The 19,112-nt window shown below is 46.0% G+C and overlaps 1 protein-coding gene across 7 annotated transcripts in view; it reads right to left on the bottom strand.

Moving 5' to 3' along the window:
* The window catches only part of ARHGAP44 (Rho GTPase activating protein 44), a 132,847-nt gene extending 116,498 nt beyond the window's left edge, over nucleotides 1–16,349 (bottom strand). For 5 of the 7 annotated variants that reach the window (XM_073606975.1, XM_073606979.1, XM_073606978.1 and 2 more), the window contains exon 1: nucleotides 15,806–16,349. In XM_073606975.1, coding sequence (XP_073463076.1) covers nucleotides 15,806–15,858 — 53 coding nt within the window. In that variant the 5' untranslated portion in view covers nucleotides 15,859–16,349. The remainder of the gene's footprint in view (nucleotides 1–15,805) is intronic. The other 2 variants (XM_073606980.1, XM_073606981.1) reach the window with 1 other exon arrangement.
* Between the last annotated feature and the right edge of the window lie 2,763 nt (nucleotides 16,350–19,112).

Here is a 19,112-nt window from a genome sequence, read left to right as displayed (position 1 = left end):
AACAAACCCAAAAAAATAAAAGTGGACCCTTTAGTGCAGGGGTCAGCAACCTTTTTCCACTTAAGGGCCGGATTCAATGTATGTGAATGCATGGAGGGCCGCATTCACCTGCTAATAAATGAAGATAATAATAATCCTAACATAGTAATAAGAGTAGTACAGGTTTACCTTTCTTTAAAAAGGTGCTTCACTAATACAAAGCCAGTTCACCCCGAGGGAGCATGTGGCTGGGGTATCGGATTTTGCTGCCCCCTCCCCCATCCGGGCAACCAACCCTGCCAGCCAGCATGGTCTGGAGATGGAGTTCCTCTCCCTAGGGAAATGGGGTCCCTGTCCCCAAGTGAGAAGGGGTCCATGTCCCCAAGTGAGAAGGGGTCCATGCCCCCAAGTGAGAAGGGGTCCATGCCCCCAAGTGAGAAGGGGTCCATGCCCCCAAGTGAGAAGGGGTCCCTGTCCCCAAGTGAGAAGGGGTCCCTGTCCCCAAGTGAGAAGGGGGTCCCTGTCCCCAAGTGAGAAGGGGTCCCTGTCCCCAAGTGAGAAGGGGTCCCTGTCCCCAAGTGAGAAGGGGTCCCTGTCCCCAAGTGAGAAGGGGTGCCAGGGAAGAAGGGGTCCCTGTCACCAAGTGAGAAGGGGTCCCTGTCCCCAAGCGAGATGGAGTGCCAGGGAAGAAGGGGTCCCTGTCTCCAGGGAAGAAGCGGCCCCTGTCCCCAAGTGAGAAGGGGTCCCTCTCACCAGGGAAGAAGGGGTCCCTGTCCCCAAGCGAGATGGAGTTCCTGTCCCCAGGGGAGATGGGGTCCCCACCCATTGCAGTGTCCTCTGCCCCCCCCGTACACCAAATAGTAGAACTCTCCTACCTTACACAGGTGTACAGCAGAGATCGGCCGGTATCACAGGGCTGGATGGGGGCGGGCCGGAACTGCTGAAGTTAGCTTTCTACATTAACAGGCTGGTGATTGGTTGCTAGGATCGCCCGGGAAACCAATCATCTACTGTTTAATGTGGAGAGTTAACTCATTTAACAGTATTTCCTGCCCCCATCCAGCCTGTGATATCGGCCACTGTCAATGAAGAGGAGAGCGGTGAAAATGTCAGCGGCCGGGAGTACATGAATTTATCAGGGGCAATGATGGGCGGATATGTAGCGATGGCGGCCGATCCTGGTCTAGGAGGACTGGAGCGACATCATGACGTCACTTCTGGTCCGATGTAAAACGATGCCTTGTTTTTTTTGGGGGGGGGGGGGGGGGGGGGGATCTAATGCAAGGGTCCTCAAACTTTTTAAACAGGGGGCCAGTTCATGGTCCCTCGGACTGTTGGGGGGCCGGACTATAGTTTGATAAAATAATATGAACAAATTCCTATACACACATATCTTATTTGTAGTGCAAAACAAAGAAAAAACAAACAAAAAACAAAAAAACAAACAGGAAAAAAAAAAAACAATACAATATTTAAAATAAAGAACAATTTTGAACAACAAACTTTAGTATTTCAAAGAATCCCCCCCCCCAACACAGATCCCCCCTCCCCATCACAGATCCCCCCCCCCATCACACACACCCCTTCCCCATTACAGATCCCCCCAAATCACAAATTCCCCCACCCTTCCTGATCACAGACCCCCCTCCTTCCCCATCACAGACTCCTCTCCATGACAGACCCCCCCTTCCCCATCAGACTCCTCCCCATCACAGATCCCCCCCCCCCATCACACGCACCCCCCTTCCCCATCACAGACCCCCCCCCCAAAATCACAGATTCCTCTCCATTACAGATCCCCCCCCCCCAATCACAGATCCCACCCTCCATCAGAGAGTCCCCCCGTCACAGACCTCTCCCCATCACGGACCCCTCCTCATTTTTTTGGGATATTTATTATAGCAAAAAAGTACAAAATATTGTTTTTTTTTTTTTTTTCAAAATTGTCAATTATTTTGTTTATAGCGCAAAAAATAAAAACCGCAGAGGTGATCAAATACCACCGAAAGAAAGCTCTATTTGTGGGAAAAAAAGGACATCAATTTTATTTGGGTACAGCGTCGCACAACTGGTATTGCAAAGATAAAAATGGCCTGGTCATTAAGGGGGTAAATCCTTCCGGTCTTTAAGTGGTTAAAGTGATTGCAAACGATCGCCTTGTAAAACAACCCATTCAGTTTAAAAAGAGTATTAAAAAAAAAAAAAGTCAAAACCTTTTTTTTTTTTTTTTTTTTTTTTGTATAGATCTAAAAATACATTATAAATACCTTTCTTTCCCATTTTTATAAAAGTGATCACATTCCCTCAGTTTCTCAGCTACATAAGAGTTAGGGGAGGAGAAGCAGCAGCACACTCAGCTTCCCAGTGAATGGCTGTGCAGCGGGGGCGGGTCAGGACAAGGCTGATCATTGGAGGAGAGCACATACCGTTCCCAGCACAACTAGAGAACTGACCATGCTGTGCTCTTCTGATTAGTGTGGTCAGTTTTTAATAGGAAAGCAGAGGGACTGGCAGGATCACCCGGGATTACACACAAAGAGAACAGGAGGCTTCCTCATATCAGTACACAGTACAGCAGCCACATGAGGATTAAGTGTTGGGGTAACAAATGCTTTAAGTGGCTATAATCACTGGGTGCGCTCTCAGTGTTCTCATGAGAAAAGCTGCAAGGTCTGCATCCCTTTGGAAGTATTTAACCCTTGCAGAGTATCTCACCAAATCATATTGTAATAGAATGTTATTAAAAATTCCCTTTTCTTTTCAATCTGCAGCCGCTGTCATTTTCTGCAAGATGGCCACCTGGAGGCGCTCTGTACACAGATAATATACAGAACCCCCACCCCCCCCCCACCCCCCACCCCTCCTTGAAAATGTCATTTCCTGCTTGTGTGATTGGCTCAACGATTTTCCCAGAAGTCTGCACCAAGACACAAGTCAGATTTTTGTCATCTCCTGCAACACAAATGTCATTTTTGGTGAGATACTCCCAAATGGAAAATCACTTCTAAAAAAGAGATGCAGACCCCGGCACCTTCCTCATTAGAGCCCTGCAAGTGCAGCAGCTGATTGATAATTATAAAGTCACTCCCACTCACTCTACACATGGACACAGAGTAACAAACTTTTTTTTTTTTTTTTTTTCTGAAAAAATAGCAATGTAGGAATCTGCAAGGATTTTTACAAAAAACTTTGTTGCAAAGTACAGAGACCACACAGAGGGGGAGGGGTTTTTCTCAACAAAAAACTATCAGTGTTGAGAAAAGCTGCAGGGTCTGCATCCCTTTAGTATTTAAAAGGGTTGTAAACCGATGGTTTTTCACCTTACTGTAATATATTCTATGCATCGAGGTGAAAAAACCCCCCAGACCCCCCCCTGTTACTTACCTGAACCCGATCTTTCCAGCGATGGGGGGGGGGGGGGGTGAGCCCAGCAGCTGTCTTGAGCCACTGGCTCCCACTGCTGCCAATCAAATCCAGTGAGCCCGGGGGGGGGGGGGCTGGGGCGGGGCCAAGTCCTTTTATCTGTGTCAATGGATGCCCGTATGGGTGACCCGAGGGAGGGAGGCTCTCCATGGATCCATGGAGGGGGGGGGGGGGGGGGCAGGCAATCGAGAAGAGGAGGAGCCAGGAGCACGGCTGGGGAACCCTAGAAGAGGAGGATCGGGGGGCGCTCGGAGCAAAACCCTTACAGAGTATCTCACCTAACCTGAAAAATTCCTATTGTAGAGGAGAAGTAAAATCTGACTTGTATCTTTAGTGCAGACTTTTGGGGGGAAAAAAAAAATCAGTGAGCCAATCACACAAAAGCAGAAAAATGACATTTCTGGAGGGGCGCTCTGTACAGCAACAATGTATAGAGCGCCCCCAGGTGGTCGTATTGCATTGAATTTTTTAGGAAATTGCAGCAGCTGCAGATTGAGGGGTCAAGGTCATTTGTAATAGGATTGACTTGTGTAGAAATTGTATATGCTAGATTATTTTTTGCAATTTTTTCAGGAAAGTGGAGTTACCCTTATACTTTTTTTTTTAAATATATATTAGGATATATATATATATATATATATATATATATATATAAAAAACATACGGTGTGTATGCATGTGTTAATTGTATATAATAAAAATAAAATGTATATGTATATGTGTATATATATATATATATATATATATATATATATATATATATATATATATATATATTTTTTTTTTTTTTGTAATTTATTTATTTATTTTTTAATAATAATAATAAATAAATAAATTCTGCCAGGGGGTACAACACAAATTCTGTTGGGGGGGGGGGGGGGGAACGATACTTAGGATTACTGTATATGGTGCACACAGCCCTCCGGTGATATAGGACCGGGTGGGAATGGAAGGAGATATTCATATTCTTCTCTGCGGTGTAAAGCTGATCACAAATTACAAAAACCCACGACAAAGGGGCGGGGTTTAAGTGTCGCCGGATCACACTTTTTTTTTTTATTGTGTGGTACAGAAAGGAGACGTGTAATTTGACTTAAGGTGAAAAAATTAAAGAGGTCAAACCAGTTTTCAGCTTCAATACAACACCGATACCCAGTTCTAAGCAGGTGGGGGATGGGGAGTTTGTATGGTGTTCCGGAATGTTGCGTATGAACTAAAGAGTGCGGGATTTTCACTGCCGCGCTCAGGCAGCCATTGTTTTGTGTGGCCAGGACGAGAGCGCCACAGATCGTATTTAAAACGGTAACTCCACTTTCATGGAAAGAAATAACTATATAAATAATAAATAATAATAAAAATGTATTTAATATATAATTTTTTTTTTTTTTTTTTTTTAACAATAAATAATAATAAAGCGTATACAATTGCTACACAAGTCATATTGTAGTTGGAAAGGAAAAGGTCAATTTTAATAAGATTCATTCTACAGCCGCTGTAATTTTCTGTAAAGTGCAATATGGCCACCTGGAGGCGCTCTATACACAGATGATTTTCCCAGAAGTCTGCACCAAGCTACAAGTCAGATTTTCAGCATCCCCTGCAACAAAAATTTCATTTTTGGTGAGATACTCCCAAAAAGGGAAATCACGTCTAAAGGGATGCAGACCCTGCACTTTTATCATTAGATCCCTGCAAGTGCAGCAGCTGGTCGTTATAAAATCACTCCCATTCACTCAGCACATGGACACAGAGAAACAAACAGCTATTTCTTCAGAATAACAAAAAGGTCAGAATCTGCAACAAAGTTTGTTATAATCCCTGCAATGTACAGAGATCACCCAGAGGGGGAGGGGTTCCCTCAACAAAAAGTGGAGTTACTTTTTAAGACTACTTTTGCCATTTCACTTCCTTTGCCATTTCATTTTTCACTTCCTGAGCACTTCCCTCGAGCTGCAGGGGGAGAGAGATATATATATATATATATCATACATAGCATGAATCTATCCACGGCCGCCTCCTATTCACGTGTCCGGCCCCTTTCAGGGCACCCGAATTACAGCGGCAGGGTTTAATTCGGGCAACACTGATTTTTTTTTTTTTTTTTAAAAGAGAAGAAGAAGAAGGGGGAGCTGCATCCCAACTATAACCTAGAAAGTCATGGACCCGGCACTAAGCATGCATCCAGTGAAAGACGTGAGCTCCCGTCCTGTGTGCCTATCCCAGGTCCTACTCAGGGCTGTCCTCCGCTCCATGGCGCCAATCCTCCCCTGGATTCCAGCCATCGCACACAATGCAGTTCCCTCTCCCAGGCCCCTCCTTTTCCTTGATCGCAGCACCCAGCTCAGCTACTACCGCCGCCTCTCCACACAGGACGAGCGCCCCACCTGATATTATGTTACGTTCCCCGATTCTCACCCCGCCTGACCCTCTGAGGTCACATGTGCAGCGGGGAGGTCAGAGGCTGAAGCGGGTGACGCGACGGAAGCCATGTTTGTTTTCCGGGGATTTGAAATTGTTCCTGCAATATAATTTTTCTCCCTCATGTGCGTTTATTGCTCCCAAATTTACAACACACAATAAACCAAAAACTGCAACAAAAACCGACCCAAAAAAAAATTTTTTGGCCGGGTTCCCAGAGGGCTGCGGCGGACGCGATTTATGTCACCAGGTTTCATCCGCCGTGCGAGAAAAAAAAAAAAAAAAAACACACAATTAAGGAAAACAAGGAAGTGTGCAATTAACGAGGATTTTCCTCTACTGGGGCCTGAAAAATGCTTTATTGCCGACATCATCACATCCCGCCAGGAACTCCTCCCATCAGAGAGAGAAATATCAACTACTAAGAGGTTCAAGTGGAGTTAAAAACAAACGAAAAAAACACAACAAAACAAAAAAAAAAAAAACAAAAAAAAAAACACACACACCAAACAACCTTAAAAGTGGAGTTCCACCCAAAAGTGGAATTTCGGCTCATTTGTCTCCTCTCCCCCTCCAGTGCCACAATTGGCACCTTTCGGGGGGGTGGGGGGGGGGGATAGGATTTTTTTTTTTTTCTTAAATTGGGCCGACCTTCGCTTTAAAGTTGTTGTAAACCCTTCCACCCAGTGATGGGACTACCCTCAGGTGATACACAGAGATGAAATAAATCCTCCTACATAAGTTGTACCTGTTTATCTGCATTCTTCTCTTCTCCACACCCAAAGTGCTGCATAGATTATGGTGGACTTAGCCTAAGGACACGGAGATAACAACTCTTCGCTATGGCAGCAATTCTCGAACCCTGAAAAAGCAGGGCCCAGGAAATTCGTACACATCCTTCCATGATCCAACGGTAGAAAAAAAGTTTCTACTCCCACAATCAAAGTATGAGAATACAAAATATGATGGAAATGGTGGAAGACTCTGGATGTCCTTCTGGGGGGGTGGGGGAAGATAGATGTTAGGGGTTATGAGACTCTTCAGAAGACCTGGTGACCCTCTAGGGAATGAGGATTTGGGAGGGGTCATTCTGGGATAAAGTTGGGGGCACTATAGTGGGCTGGAAACACTGCAACAGGCTGGGGAGCACCATGTGAGGTTGGGGGGGGGGCACTATAGGGGGTTGGAAGCTCTGAAGTAGGTTGGAGGTTGAAGAGGGAGCACTGTGGGAGGTTCGGAGCCCTGAGTACTGAGGGAGGTTGGGGTCACATCGGTAATTTAGGGACCCTATGGGGGGGGCGACTGTGGGACACTGTTGAAGGCTGAGGACACTATGGGGAGCTGGAGGCTCTGCAGCAGGCTGGGGGGCACCATGGAAGGTTGCAGGGGCACTGTTGGAAGATGGGGGCACTATAGGGGGTTGGAAGCTCTGCAGTAGGCTGGGGGGAGACCATTGGAGGTTGGGAACACTATGGGACTGGAGGCCCTGCAGCAAGCTGGAGAGCAATGTGGGAGGTTGGGGGGGGGGGGGCAATGCGTTACATTGTTGGAGATTAGGGACCCTATGGAGGGCTGGAGACTCTGCAGCAGGTTGGGGGGAATGGTGGGCAATTATGGAAGGTTGTGGTCACTATGGGACCTAGGAGGCACTGTGCGAGGGGAGATTAGTGGTTCTCAGCCTTTGAGACCAGGGCCCGGTAAATTCTTACAAAACCTTCCAAAGTATGGAAATGCAAATGCTTGGGGGGGGGGGGGGGGGCACTGTTTACACAAGGTAACGGCACAATCACCCTAAAAAACGTGCAACACCCTGACTGCATGAGTTGAAGATGAAGCCCAGAATATCAGGTATGTCATTATTTTGATGCATAGTCAAGATATATAGATGATACAGTGGGAAAACAGCTGCAGGAAGGAAGACTGTTCCTTGCATTGGTGGTCAGTGAGAAGAATGTTCCTTACATTGGTGATCAGTGAGAAGAATGTCCCTTACATTGGTGATCAGTGAGAAGAATGTTCCTTACATTGGTGATCAGTGAGAAGAATGTTCCTTACATTGGTGATCAGTGAGAAGAATGTTCCTTACATTGGTGATCAGTGGGAAGAATGTTCCTTACATTGGTGATCGGTGAGAAGAATGTTCCTTACATTGGTGATCAGTGGGAAGAATGTTCCTTACATTGGTGATCAGTGAGAAGAATGTTCCTTACATTGGTGATCAGTGGGAAGAATGTTCCTTACATTGGTGATCAGTGAGAAGAATGTCCCTTACATTGGTGATCAGTGAGAAGAATGTTCCTTACATTGGTGATCAGTGAGAAGAATGTTCCTTACATTGGTGATCAGTGGGAAGAATGTTCCTTACATTGGTGATCAGTGAGAAGAATGTTCCTTACATTGGTGATCAGTGGGAAGAATGTTCCTTACATTGGTGATCAGTGAGAAGAATGTCCCTTACATTGGTGATCAGTGAGAAGAATGTTTTGCAAAACGCAACCAATTCAAGTGAATAGGTCCTTGCCACAACCGCAAGTCAAATGTGGAATGGTATTTCAATAGGAAAGCCACTGCTCCATCCCAGATCCCTTTTGAACGGGGCAGTAGAGTACCAGTCAAAGCTTCAAAACTATTTTTTTCCCTTAGTTCTGAATGGAGTAAGGGGTGATAAAAGCTCTGTTAGGCTTTTACTGGTGTGTCCTCACATCCTGTTGTGTTACCAGGGCAGGAAGTAGAGGGGAAATCTCAATGGGGACACCGGCAGCAATAAAAGCTTAAAAGAAATGATCCTAAAACTTCAGCACACTATCTAAAAAGAAAAGAAAAATGCAAAAGGTTTTTGGCTGAAGATTGACTTTACTCTTGATTTGGGAGAGCAGCCATTCGGTGAACCACAATTTCAAGCTGACAGGCATCTCAGACAAGGCAGAGCAAGGAAATCTCCCAGTGCATTATGGAACAAGTTTTCTTTCTTTTTTTTTTTTGTCCCTGGTTTATAATTGGTCAGCTACAAATATGCGCATGGGGCGAAAAAAAAGAAGAAAAAAATATTTTTTGCACATGCTGTGAATTTTTTTTTTTTTTTAATCTTTTCTCTTACAAAGGGCTGTAAAGTTTCCTGAAAATATAAATGTTACGCCGCCGTTTCCGATCCAACAGTGAGTTGTTTTTTAGGATGCGGCGTTGATGTTCAGGAATGTAGCACATCCCCCCCCCCTTGTAAACACATGTTCATTTCTCGGTACGGTAACGGGTGCCAACCTCACCCCCAGCAGACCCTCACTGGGGATGACACATATATTACTGCACTCCCCTCCCCCGACATACGCTGCCAAATCTGGTGCTGATTTGGCCCCAGAATTATAGAGAATTCCCAGCAATCGTAAAAGAAAGGCCTTTCACCAAATTATTGTGCAATTGCCATGTGTGTCTACAAAATACACAAATAAAAAAAAAGAAGGAAGAACTAAAACAAACACTTCAAGCAGACGGCGCAAAACATGCAGATGAATAAGGAATGTCCGTCCACATCAAAATTAAAGCATTTTCAGGAGGGGGGTCATTGACAGCAGCCAAGGGATGCTTTAATTACTACTCTGTATATATAGGAAGCTGAATTGCCCATAGCAACCTATTATCTTCACACAGTGGAAATTTTGTTGCTCATAGCAAAATATACACCCCCTAAGTGAAAATGTCCAAATTGGGCCCAATTCGCCATTTTCTCTCCCCGGTGTCATGTGACTTGTTAGTGTTACAAGGTCTCAGGTGTGAATGGGGAGCAGGTGTGTTAAATTTGGTGTTATCGCTCTCACTCTCTCATACTGGTCACTGGAAGTTCAACATGGCACCTCATGGCAAGAACTCTCTGAGGATCTGAAAAAAAGAATTGTTTCTCTATATAAAGATGGCCTAGGCTATAAGAAGATTGTCAAGACCCTGAAACTGAGCTGCAGCACGGTGGCCAAGACCATACAGTGGTATAACAGGATCCACTCAGAACAGGCCTCGCCATGGTCCACCAAAGAAGTTGAGGTCACGTGCTCAGCATCATATCCAGAGGTTGTCTTTGGGAAATAGACGTATGAGTGCTGCCAGCATTGCTGCAGAGGTTGTAGGGGTGGCGGGGGTCAGCCTGTCAGTGCTCAGACCATACGCCGCACGCTGCATCAAATTGGTCTGTATGGCTGTCATCCCAGAAGGAAGCCTCTTCTAAAGATGATGCACAAGAAAGTCCACAAACAGTTTGCTGAAGACAAGCAGACTAAGGAGATGGATTACTGGAACCATGTCTGTGGTCTGATGACACCAAGATAAACTTATTTGGTTCAGATGGTGACAAGCGTGTGTGGGGGCAACCAGGTGAGGAGGACAAAGACAAGTGTGTCTTGTCTACAGTCAAGCATGGTGGTGGGAGTGTCATGGTCTGGGGCTGCATGAGTGCTGCCGGCACTGGGGAGCTACAGATCATTGAGGGAACCATGAATGCCAACATGTACTGTGACATACTGAAGCAGAGCATGATCCCCTCCCTTCAGAGACTGGACCGCAGTGCAGTATTCCAACATGATAACCACCCCAAACACACCTCCAAGACCACCACTGCCTTGCTAATAAAGAAAGGATAAAAGGTGATGGGCTGGCCAAGCATGTCTCCAGACCTAAACCCCACTGAGCATCTGTGGGGCATGTTCAAACGGAAGGTGGAGGAGCGCAAGGTCTCTAATATCCACCAGCTCCGTGATGTCGTCATGGAGGAGGGGAAGAGGACTCCAGTGACAACCTGTGAAGCTCTGGTGACCTCCATGCCCAAGAGGGTTAAGGTAGTGCTGGAAAACAATGGTTGCCACACAAAAAATTCACACTTTGGGCCCAATTTGGACATTTTCACTTAGGGGTGTACACACTTTTGTTGCCAGCAGTTTAGAGAGTAGCCAAGACCCTCCTCTCTGGTCCCTCTTTGGCGCTCCTGGCTCCTCCCTCCTGTTGAGTGCCCCCACAGCAAGTAGCTTGCCATGGGGGCACCAAAGCCGAGCCACAGCCCCCCCGTGTCCATTCAGACATGGGACATTAATGGCCGTGTGTTGAGTTATTTTGAGGGGACAACAAATTTACACTGTTATACAAGCTGTACACTCACTACTTTACATTGTAGCAAAGTGTCATTTCTTCAGTGTTGTCACATGAAAAGATAGAAGAAAAGATTTACTAAAATGTGAGGGGTGTACTTACTTTTGTGAGATACTGTATATACAGTGCCTTGCAAAAGTATTCACCCCCCTTGGCTTTTTACATTACAGACTTTAGTTCAATGTTTTTTAATCTGAATTATATGTGATGGATCAGAACACAATAGTCTAAGTTGATGAAGTAAAATTAGAAAAATATATACATAAAACTATTTTTCAGAAATAAAAAACTGATAATTGGTATGTGTGTATGTATTCACCCCCTTTGTTATGAAGCCCATAAAAAGCTCTGGTGTAACCAATTACCTTCAGAAGTCACATAATTAGTGAAATGATGTCCACCTGTGTGCAATCTAAGTGTCACATGATCTGTCATTACATAGACACACCTTTCTGAAAGGCCCCAGAGGCTGCAACACCTAAGCAAGAGGCACCACTAACCCAACACTGCCATGAAGACCAAGGAACTCTCCAAACAAGTAAGGGACAATGTTGTTGAGAAGTACAAGTCAGGGTTAGGTTATAAAAAAGATATCCAAATCTTTGATGATCCCTAGGAGCCCCATCAAATCTATCATAACCAAATGGAAAGAAATTGGCAGAACAGCAAACCTGCCAAGAGACGGCCGCACACCAAAACTCACGGACCGGGCAAGGAGGGCATTAATCGGAGAGGAGCACAGAGACCTAAGGTAACCCTGGAGGAGCTGCAGAGTTCCACAGCAGAGACTGGAGTATCTGTACATAGGACCACAATAAGCCGTACGCTCCATAGAGTTGGGCTTTATGGCAGAGTGGCCAGAAGAAAGACATTACTTTCTGGAAAAAACAAAATTGTACGTTTTGAGTTTGCAAAAAAGGCATGTGGGAGACTCCCAAAATGTATGGAGGAAGGTGCTCTGGTCTGATGAGAATAAAATTGAACTTTTTGGTCATCAAAGAAAACGCTATGTCTGGCGCAAACCCAACACATCACATCACCCAAAGAACACCATCCCCACTGTGAAACATGGTGGTGGCAGCATCATGCTGTGGGGATGTTTTTCAGCAGTCGGGACTGGGAAACTGGTCAGAGTTGAGGGAAAGATGGATGGTGCTAAATACAGGGATATTCTTGAGCAAAACCTGCACCACTCTGTTTGTGATTTGAGGCTAGGACGGAGGTTCACTTTCCAGCAGGACAATGACCCTAAACACTCTGCTAAAGCAACACTTGAGTGGTCTAAGGGGAAACATGTAAAATGTGTTGGAATGGCCTAGTCAAAGCCCAGACCTCAATCCAATAGAAAATCTGTGGTCAGACTTAAAGATTGCTGTTCACAAGCGCAAACCATCCAACTTGAAGGAGCTGGAGAAGTTTTGCAAGGAGGAATGGGCAAAAATCCCAGTGGTCAGATGTGGCAAGCTCATAGAGACTTATCCAAAGTGACTTGGAGCTGTGATAGCCGCAAGAGGTGGCTCTACAAAGTACTGATTTTAGGGGGGTGAATAGTTATGCACATTGATTTTTTCTGTTATTTTGTCCTATTTGTTGTTTGCTTCACAATAAAAAACAAAACAAAAAAAAACACATCTTCAAAGTTGTGGGCGTGTTCTGTAAATCAAAGGATGCAAATCCTCAAACAATCCATGTTAATTCCTTGTTGTGAGGCAACAAAACACGAAAAATGCCAAGGGGGGTGAATACTTTTGCAAGGCACTATAATTGCCCCCCTGTCCAGTCCACCCCCTAAAACTTTATTAGAAGGTGGATTCTTCTACCCCAAATTCTAATACCTCCCCCTCCCCATTGCGTTCCCAGCTCCGCCCATTGACACAACCATCATTTTGGAGATGTCACTGCCAGCCACACGCTTGGCCAGTTTTCCATCAATTAGGAAAATATCTCATCACATTTCAGGTGAAGAGTCCACATGGTAGAGAAGGGTCCGTAGGGATCGGCCACCCGCGGGATTCAACTTTTTTTTAGTTTTGAGCAGCCAATGCAGGGTGAGAATAGAAAGGAAAAAAAAAAAAAGACCTTTCAGTTGGTACTCAGATGGTTCTGACCAATTCCCTCTCGCTCTTCGGTTACCCAGGAAACAGCTGAAGATGCCAATTGCTGGGGACCCTTCAATTCCTTCCATTTTTTTTTGGGTGGAAAACAAGCATTGGGGATACAAAGATCAATGGCCATATCCGATAAAGTAATGCAAGTGGTAAAGTAACCACAGCAGCCAATCAGAATCCAGCTACTACAGGCAATACATTTCCAATTGGCTGCTGGTGGTAACACCTTTTGCACTCACCGCTTGGCCTCTTTTCCCTTTCAACGAATGCCCAACGGCCGTACGAATTGTTTTCCAGCTTCTTCTATCTCTGGAAGACTCCAAAACATTAAACGTTTCCTTCCCCCGCATTCCATCACCCTTACCAACCAATCAGAAACCAGCTTCTGTCACCCTGCTAATGATAACCATTGGGAAGTTGAGTTTTAGTTGGCTGCTGGAGGTCGTAGCACAGCCCACTCACTAGATAGAATATCTGTTATGGAGTCTATTTTTTTTTTTGTTTTAATAATATTGTCTAATTGGACAAAAAAAATAATAGTATCGCTCCAGAAGACCACACTTGGTTATCCACTTCCCACCTCGGGGCAAGCCCTTGTTCCAGCGCCTGCCTCCACTCGCAGGCCCACCAAACAAGGTGGAAGAAAACACCGCATGCCAAGTTCAGTTAAAACATCTTAATTGCACGTGGAGCCATCCAGTGATCACCCCACCTGGGATTATCAATGCTGACGCATTTCGCCCAACTAAAGCTTATTCATAGAGGGCTGTGCTCAAACCCTTGTTTATCGGACATTATTTGTTAGAAGGCAGATTGTGAAAGAGCCATGAAACAACAACAACGTCGCTAAGATGTGCTTCAGCCTCGGAGAAAGTGGACGAATGGCTGCATATGCTGGCACACTGTTGGCACCAATTCCTAGCAAACGGATGGAACATTGCGCCAACCCTCAAAATGGCGACTGAATGGACGTTGCTGACTCGTAATCTGCTGAATGTATGTTTGTGAATAGCTCTCCATCCTCCAATATGGGATTCCCACGTTCTCACTCTGTGGTATCACTTATTCCTAGGCGGATTTAGCAAGTGAGCTACCAAAGATGACCACGTCCACCATCGAGACCACCAGCAATTCCCCAAATAGTGGCAACAGAGTCCAACACATGGCAAGTGTGTAACCAGACATGGGAAGACGAGGCCAACGCCACAAACTATTTTAGGTCAGCTCAGCGGATGCTACAATATCCTGCGACATCCCAACCCATGAATGAATATCAACTAGGGAGGTATCCACCGTACTAAACATCTCCAAGCTCTCATATCGGATGGTAATATCAGGAAAATGGCCCAAACTTCTACAATTACCACTCATGTCCAAAAAGAACATGGCTGACCAACTGATAGCAATTATTAAAAGGACAACCAGAATGTGGAGGATCCGAGCAGCCAAACAGGCCAGATCTAGAAGAGGGAAGAAAGACTATGAGGGGGGGGGGGGGCACACAGACTGTAGATGGGATAGATAGATGGATAGACAGGGGGAAGGATGGAAAGAAGAAGAGACAGATAGAGGGAAGGATGGATCGATTGATGTAAAGATAGACAGATAAAGGCTAGATGGATGAAGGATAGATAGATAAAAGTTAGCTAGATGGTTTAAAAGAAGAGAGAGATGGAAAGAAGGATGGAGAGATAGATGAATGGGAAGAAGAAGAAATAGAGAGAAGGATAAACAGAGAAGATAGGATTGACAGATGGAGAATGGGTAGATAGATGTATAGGAGAATCGATAGAGAAGATAGAGGGAGTGATGGAAAGATTAGATAGATATCTGAGGAAGGGACTGATATAGGGAATGATAGATAGATAGATAGATAGATAGATAGATAGATAGATAGAAGAAGGGAATAGAAGGAGGGATGGAAAGAAGGGAATAGAAGGAGGGATGGAAAGAAGGGAATAGAAAGAAGGAATGGAAAGAAGAGATAGAAAGAAGGAATGGAAAGAAGAGATGGATAGAAAGAAGAGATGGAAAGAAGAGATGGAAAGAAGAGATAGAAAGAAGAGATAGAAAGAAGAGATAGAAAGAAGAGATAGAAAGAAGAGATAGAAGGAGCGATGGAAAGAAGGGATAGAAGGAGGGATGGAAAGAAAGATAGATGACAGATAGAGGGGTGGAGTGATAGATTAAATAAGAGGATAGATAAAGGAGGGGATTGGCAGAGGGAAGGATGGATATATGTATAGGAGAATCATAAAAGGAAGATAGATAATAGAGGGATGGAAAGAAGAAGAGATAGATAGAGATAGATATATAGATAGATAGAGGGATTAATAGAGGGAAGGATAGACAGACATATAGATAGACAGATGATAGAAGAATAAAGAAAGGATAGCTAGATGGATTATGGAAAGAATAAATAGATAATACAGAATATTGCAGCCCCGGATCCCCCCCCCCAGACAGACGCACACCCATCATCCTGAGCCCACCCTCCAGCCATCCTTCCATTGATGCTCCCCCGCTGAGCCCACCCTATACCTCTGTGCAGGATGCCAGCTCCCTCTCCGGCCGGCGCTGCAAGGGTTACACAGCAGAGAGGGGGGCACTCCTTTTTTACCCTTTCATCACCAGGAAGGATCTGTTACCCCCCCCCCCCCAATCCAACAGAAGAAGGTCAGCCTTACTAAAAAAAGGTGAACACAATGGATGACATGAGAAGGGTGGAGGAGGGGGAGGGGGGTCTCTTACCTGCCCACGGTCTGATTGGCCAGCTGCCTCATCCGATTGAACTGCTTCTTCATCTTTGCAAGGTGCGGTGATTATTCCCAATGGAAGTCTCTGGTGCCTATACAGTCTATACAGGAGGCGCCTATAGAAATCTCCAGGATGCAGGAAAATAAATAAATAAATAGACCCTCCCCCCTGGTGTAGCAGAAATTCACATACCTCCAGCTCTCCCCCCCCCCTCCCCTCCTGTGCCCTGTTATAGAGGGGCAGCCCTCAGCCTCTTCCAGTGCACAGGAGGTGCCAGGCTGCTGCTGCAGAAGGGAGCATCATCCATTGGAGGGGCGCTGGATGTTGTGTTGGGGGGGGATTCCTCCAAAGGTGGGAGCAGGGGTGCAGCCTACAGCACCCCCTCTGTCTGCTTCTCCTCTGCCTGCTTTTAGTGCATGCTCCAAGCCCAGATCCTCCCTCTTTATGTGGCTGCTGCTCTCACATCCCCAGCAGCAGCAGCAGCAGCAGCAGCAGATCTTGCACTGCAGGCTGGACAGCAGGGGGAAGCAGTGCGCATGCTCGAGGAGGTGGACGAGCAAAGCATGTTGGGAGTTGTAGTTTTCTTGCAGGTTCTCAGTGCAGTGATTAGATAGGAGATGAGGAGATGGGGAAATAGGAGGGGGGGGGGGAGGGGACAGAAGAGGGAGGGGTATTGTAGAGGGCATGAGAAGGTTTATTTATTTCTTTAGCAATGGTGTATATTTATTTATATATCATCTTTTATTTGTGGATCACTTATTTACATTGGATGGGGGAAATATTTACAGCAAAGTGTTGCAACATTGTAACACATTCTCAGAATTATTTTAAGAATATAAAAATGTTTCTTTTAGGAATCAAAATATTAGTAGCTGCAGATTGGCAAAATTTACAGGCATTCCCCCCTCCGCCCTGGCAAAGGCAGATCGGGGGCACGGCGCAAATACTTTCCCATCGACCACAGAAACGTGCTGCCCATTCGCAGACACATGACGGGGCTATTAAAGTGTCACTAAAGGCAAAACCTTTTTTTTTTTGGGGGGGGGGGGGGGTAACTCCTATCAGGTTTTTTGTTTTTCGTTTTTTTGCCATCTGTGCCCCATTGGGGAGATTTCACTTCACTTCCTGTCCCATAACCAAGACAGGAAGTGAGAGGAAATCCTTCCAAAGTGAGGGAATCCTGGGATGTCCCCATTGGGAGTTTTCCCCTCTATTACTGTTTTGGTGACAACCAAAAATTTGGGATATAATTATATGGGACATGTAAATATATATATATATACAGTATATATAAACATATAAATATATGGGACATGTAAATATATAAATATACAGTATATAAAGATATAAATATACAGTATATATTAATATACATTATATAAATATACAGTATATATAAATATACATTATATAGGACGTAAAATAAATAAAAGTGAATTTAAGGAAAATTGTGAAATTGTGGTTACAATTGAGAAAAAAAAAAAAAAGAAAAGATTTCCAGCCCCTGCATGTTCTTGCTGATCTTTTCTATTTATTTAAAAATGTCTTATTTCAATTCAAACAATCAGGACGGGAACAATAAAATATACACATTATTTCCTGTTTTGGGCTCTGTGCTTCTCTATGGAATGCAGGCAGATCATACCAGTTTTCAATACGAATCTTATTTGAGGGCCAGTGATGTCATCACTGGGTCTCTGTGCTTCTCTATGTAATTCAGGGTAATCATAGCTGGTGGGAGGGGCCGGCAGAGCTTCCTGAAAACAGCCCCTCTCCTGCCTCTGTACTCCTCTTAAGAGCCCTCAGCTTAGATGCAAGCAGTGGGAGGAATTATGCAAATATCAGAATGCTTTGATGGGCGGGTGTCATTTTGGTGGAGGGGGGCTTTCCTGCTCAGACTCTCAGACTGTATTTGCATATACAGTAGGCGATGCTGAGCCCCATCCAATGAATGAAATGAGGTGGTGCCAGGAGAGGGACAGTCAGTAGATGATGGGGACGTCCCCCATCCAGGAAATGAGGTGGGGCCAGGGAGAGTCAGTAGATGATGGGGACGTCCCCAGCCAGGAAATGAGGCGGGGCCAGGGACAGTCAGTAGATGATGGGGACGTCCCCAGCCAGGAAATGAGGCGGGGCCAGGGACAGTCAGTAGATGATGGGGACATCCCCAGCCAGGAAATGAGGCGGGGCCAGGGACAGTCAGTAGATGATGGGGACATCCCCAGCCAGGAAATGAGGCGGGGCCAGGGACAGTCAGTAGATGATGGGGACGTCCCCAGCCAGGAAATGAGGCGGCTCCAGGGACGGTCAGTAGATGATGGGGACGTTCCCCAGCCAGGAAATGAGGCGGGACCAGGGATAGTCAGTAGATGATGGGGAAGTCCTCCAGCCAGGAAATGAGGCGGGGCCAGGGACGGTCAGTAGATGATGGGGACGTTCCCCAGCCAGGAAATGAGGCGGGGCCAGGGATAGTCGGTAGATGATGGGGACGTTCCCCAGCCAGGAAATGAGGCAGGGCCAGGGACAGTCAGTAGATGATGGGGACATCCTCTGGACAGGAAATGAGGCGGGGCCAAGGACAGTCAGTAGATGATGGGGACGTCCCCCAGCCAGGAAATGAGGCGGGGCCAGGGACAGTCAGTAGATGATAGGGACGTCCCCCAGCCAGGAAATGAGGTGGGGCCAAGGACAGTCAGTAGATGATAGGGACGTCCCCCAGCCAGGAAATGAGGCGGGGCCAGGGACAGTCAGTAGATGATGATGGGGACGTCCCCCAGCCAGGAAATGAGGCGGGGCCAGGGACAGTCAGTAGATGATGGGGACCTTCCCAGCCAGGAAATGAGGCGGGGCCAGGGACAGTCAGTAGATGATGGGGGCTTCCTCCGGACAGGAAATGAGGCGGGGCCAGGGACAGTCAGTAGATGATGGGGATGTCCCCCAGCCAGGAAATGAGGCGGGGCCAGGGACAGTCAGTAGATGATGGGGATGTCCCCCAGCCAGGAAATGAGGTGGGGCCAGGGACAGTCAGTAGATGATGGGGGCTTCCTCCGGACAGGAAATGAGGCAGGGCCAGGGATAGTCAGTAGATGATGGGGAAGTCCTCCAGCCAGGAAATGAGGCGGGGCCAAGGACAGTCAGTAGATGATGGGGGCGTCCTCTGGACAGGAAATGAGGTGGTCTCTATCTGACTTGCTGCAGCTTCTAATGCACATTATGAGAAGCTCACAGTGTGCAGCGAAATCAGAGGAAGCCATTTCAGTCCAGGAGAGAAAGGGGAGAGCAGCTGTCATGCATTATTGCA

The sequence above is a fragment of the Aquarana catesbeiana genome, linkage group LG12 (assembly GCF_042186555.1).
Source record: "Aquarana catesbeiana isolate 2022-GZ linkage group LG12, ASM4218655v1, whole genome shotgun sequence".
Lineage (NCBI taxonomy): Eukaryota > Metazoa > Chordata > Amphibia > Anura > Ranidae > Aquarana > Aquarana catesbeiana.
This window is presented reverse-complemented; position numbering and strand designations above follow the sequence as displayed.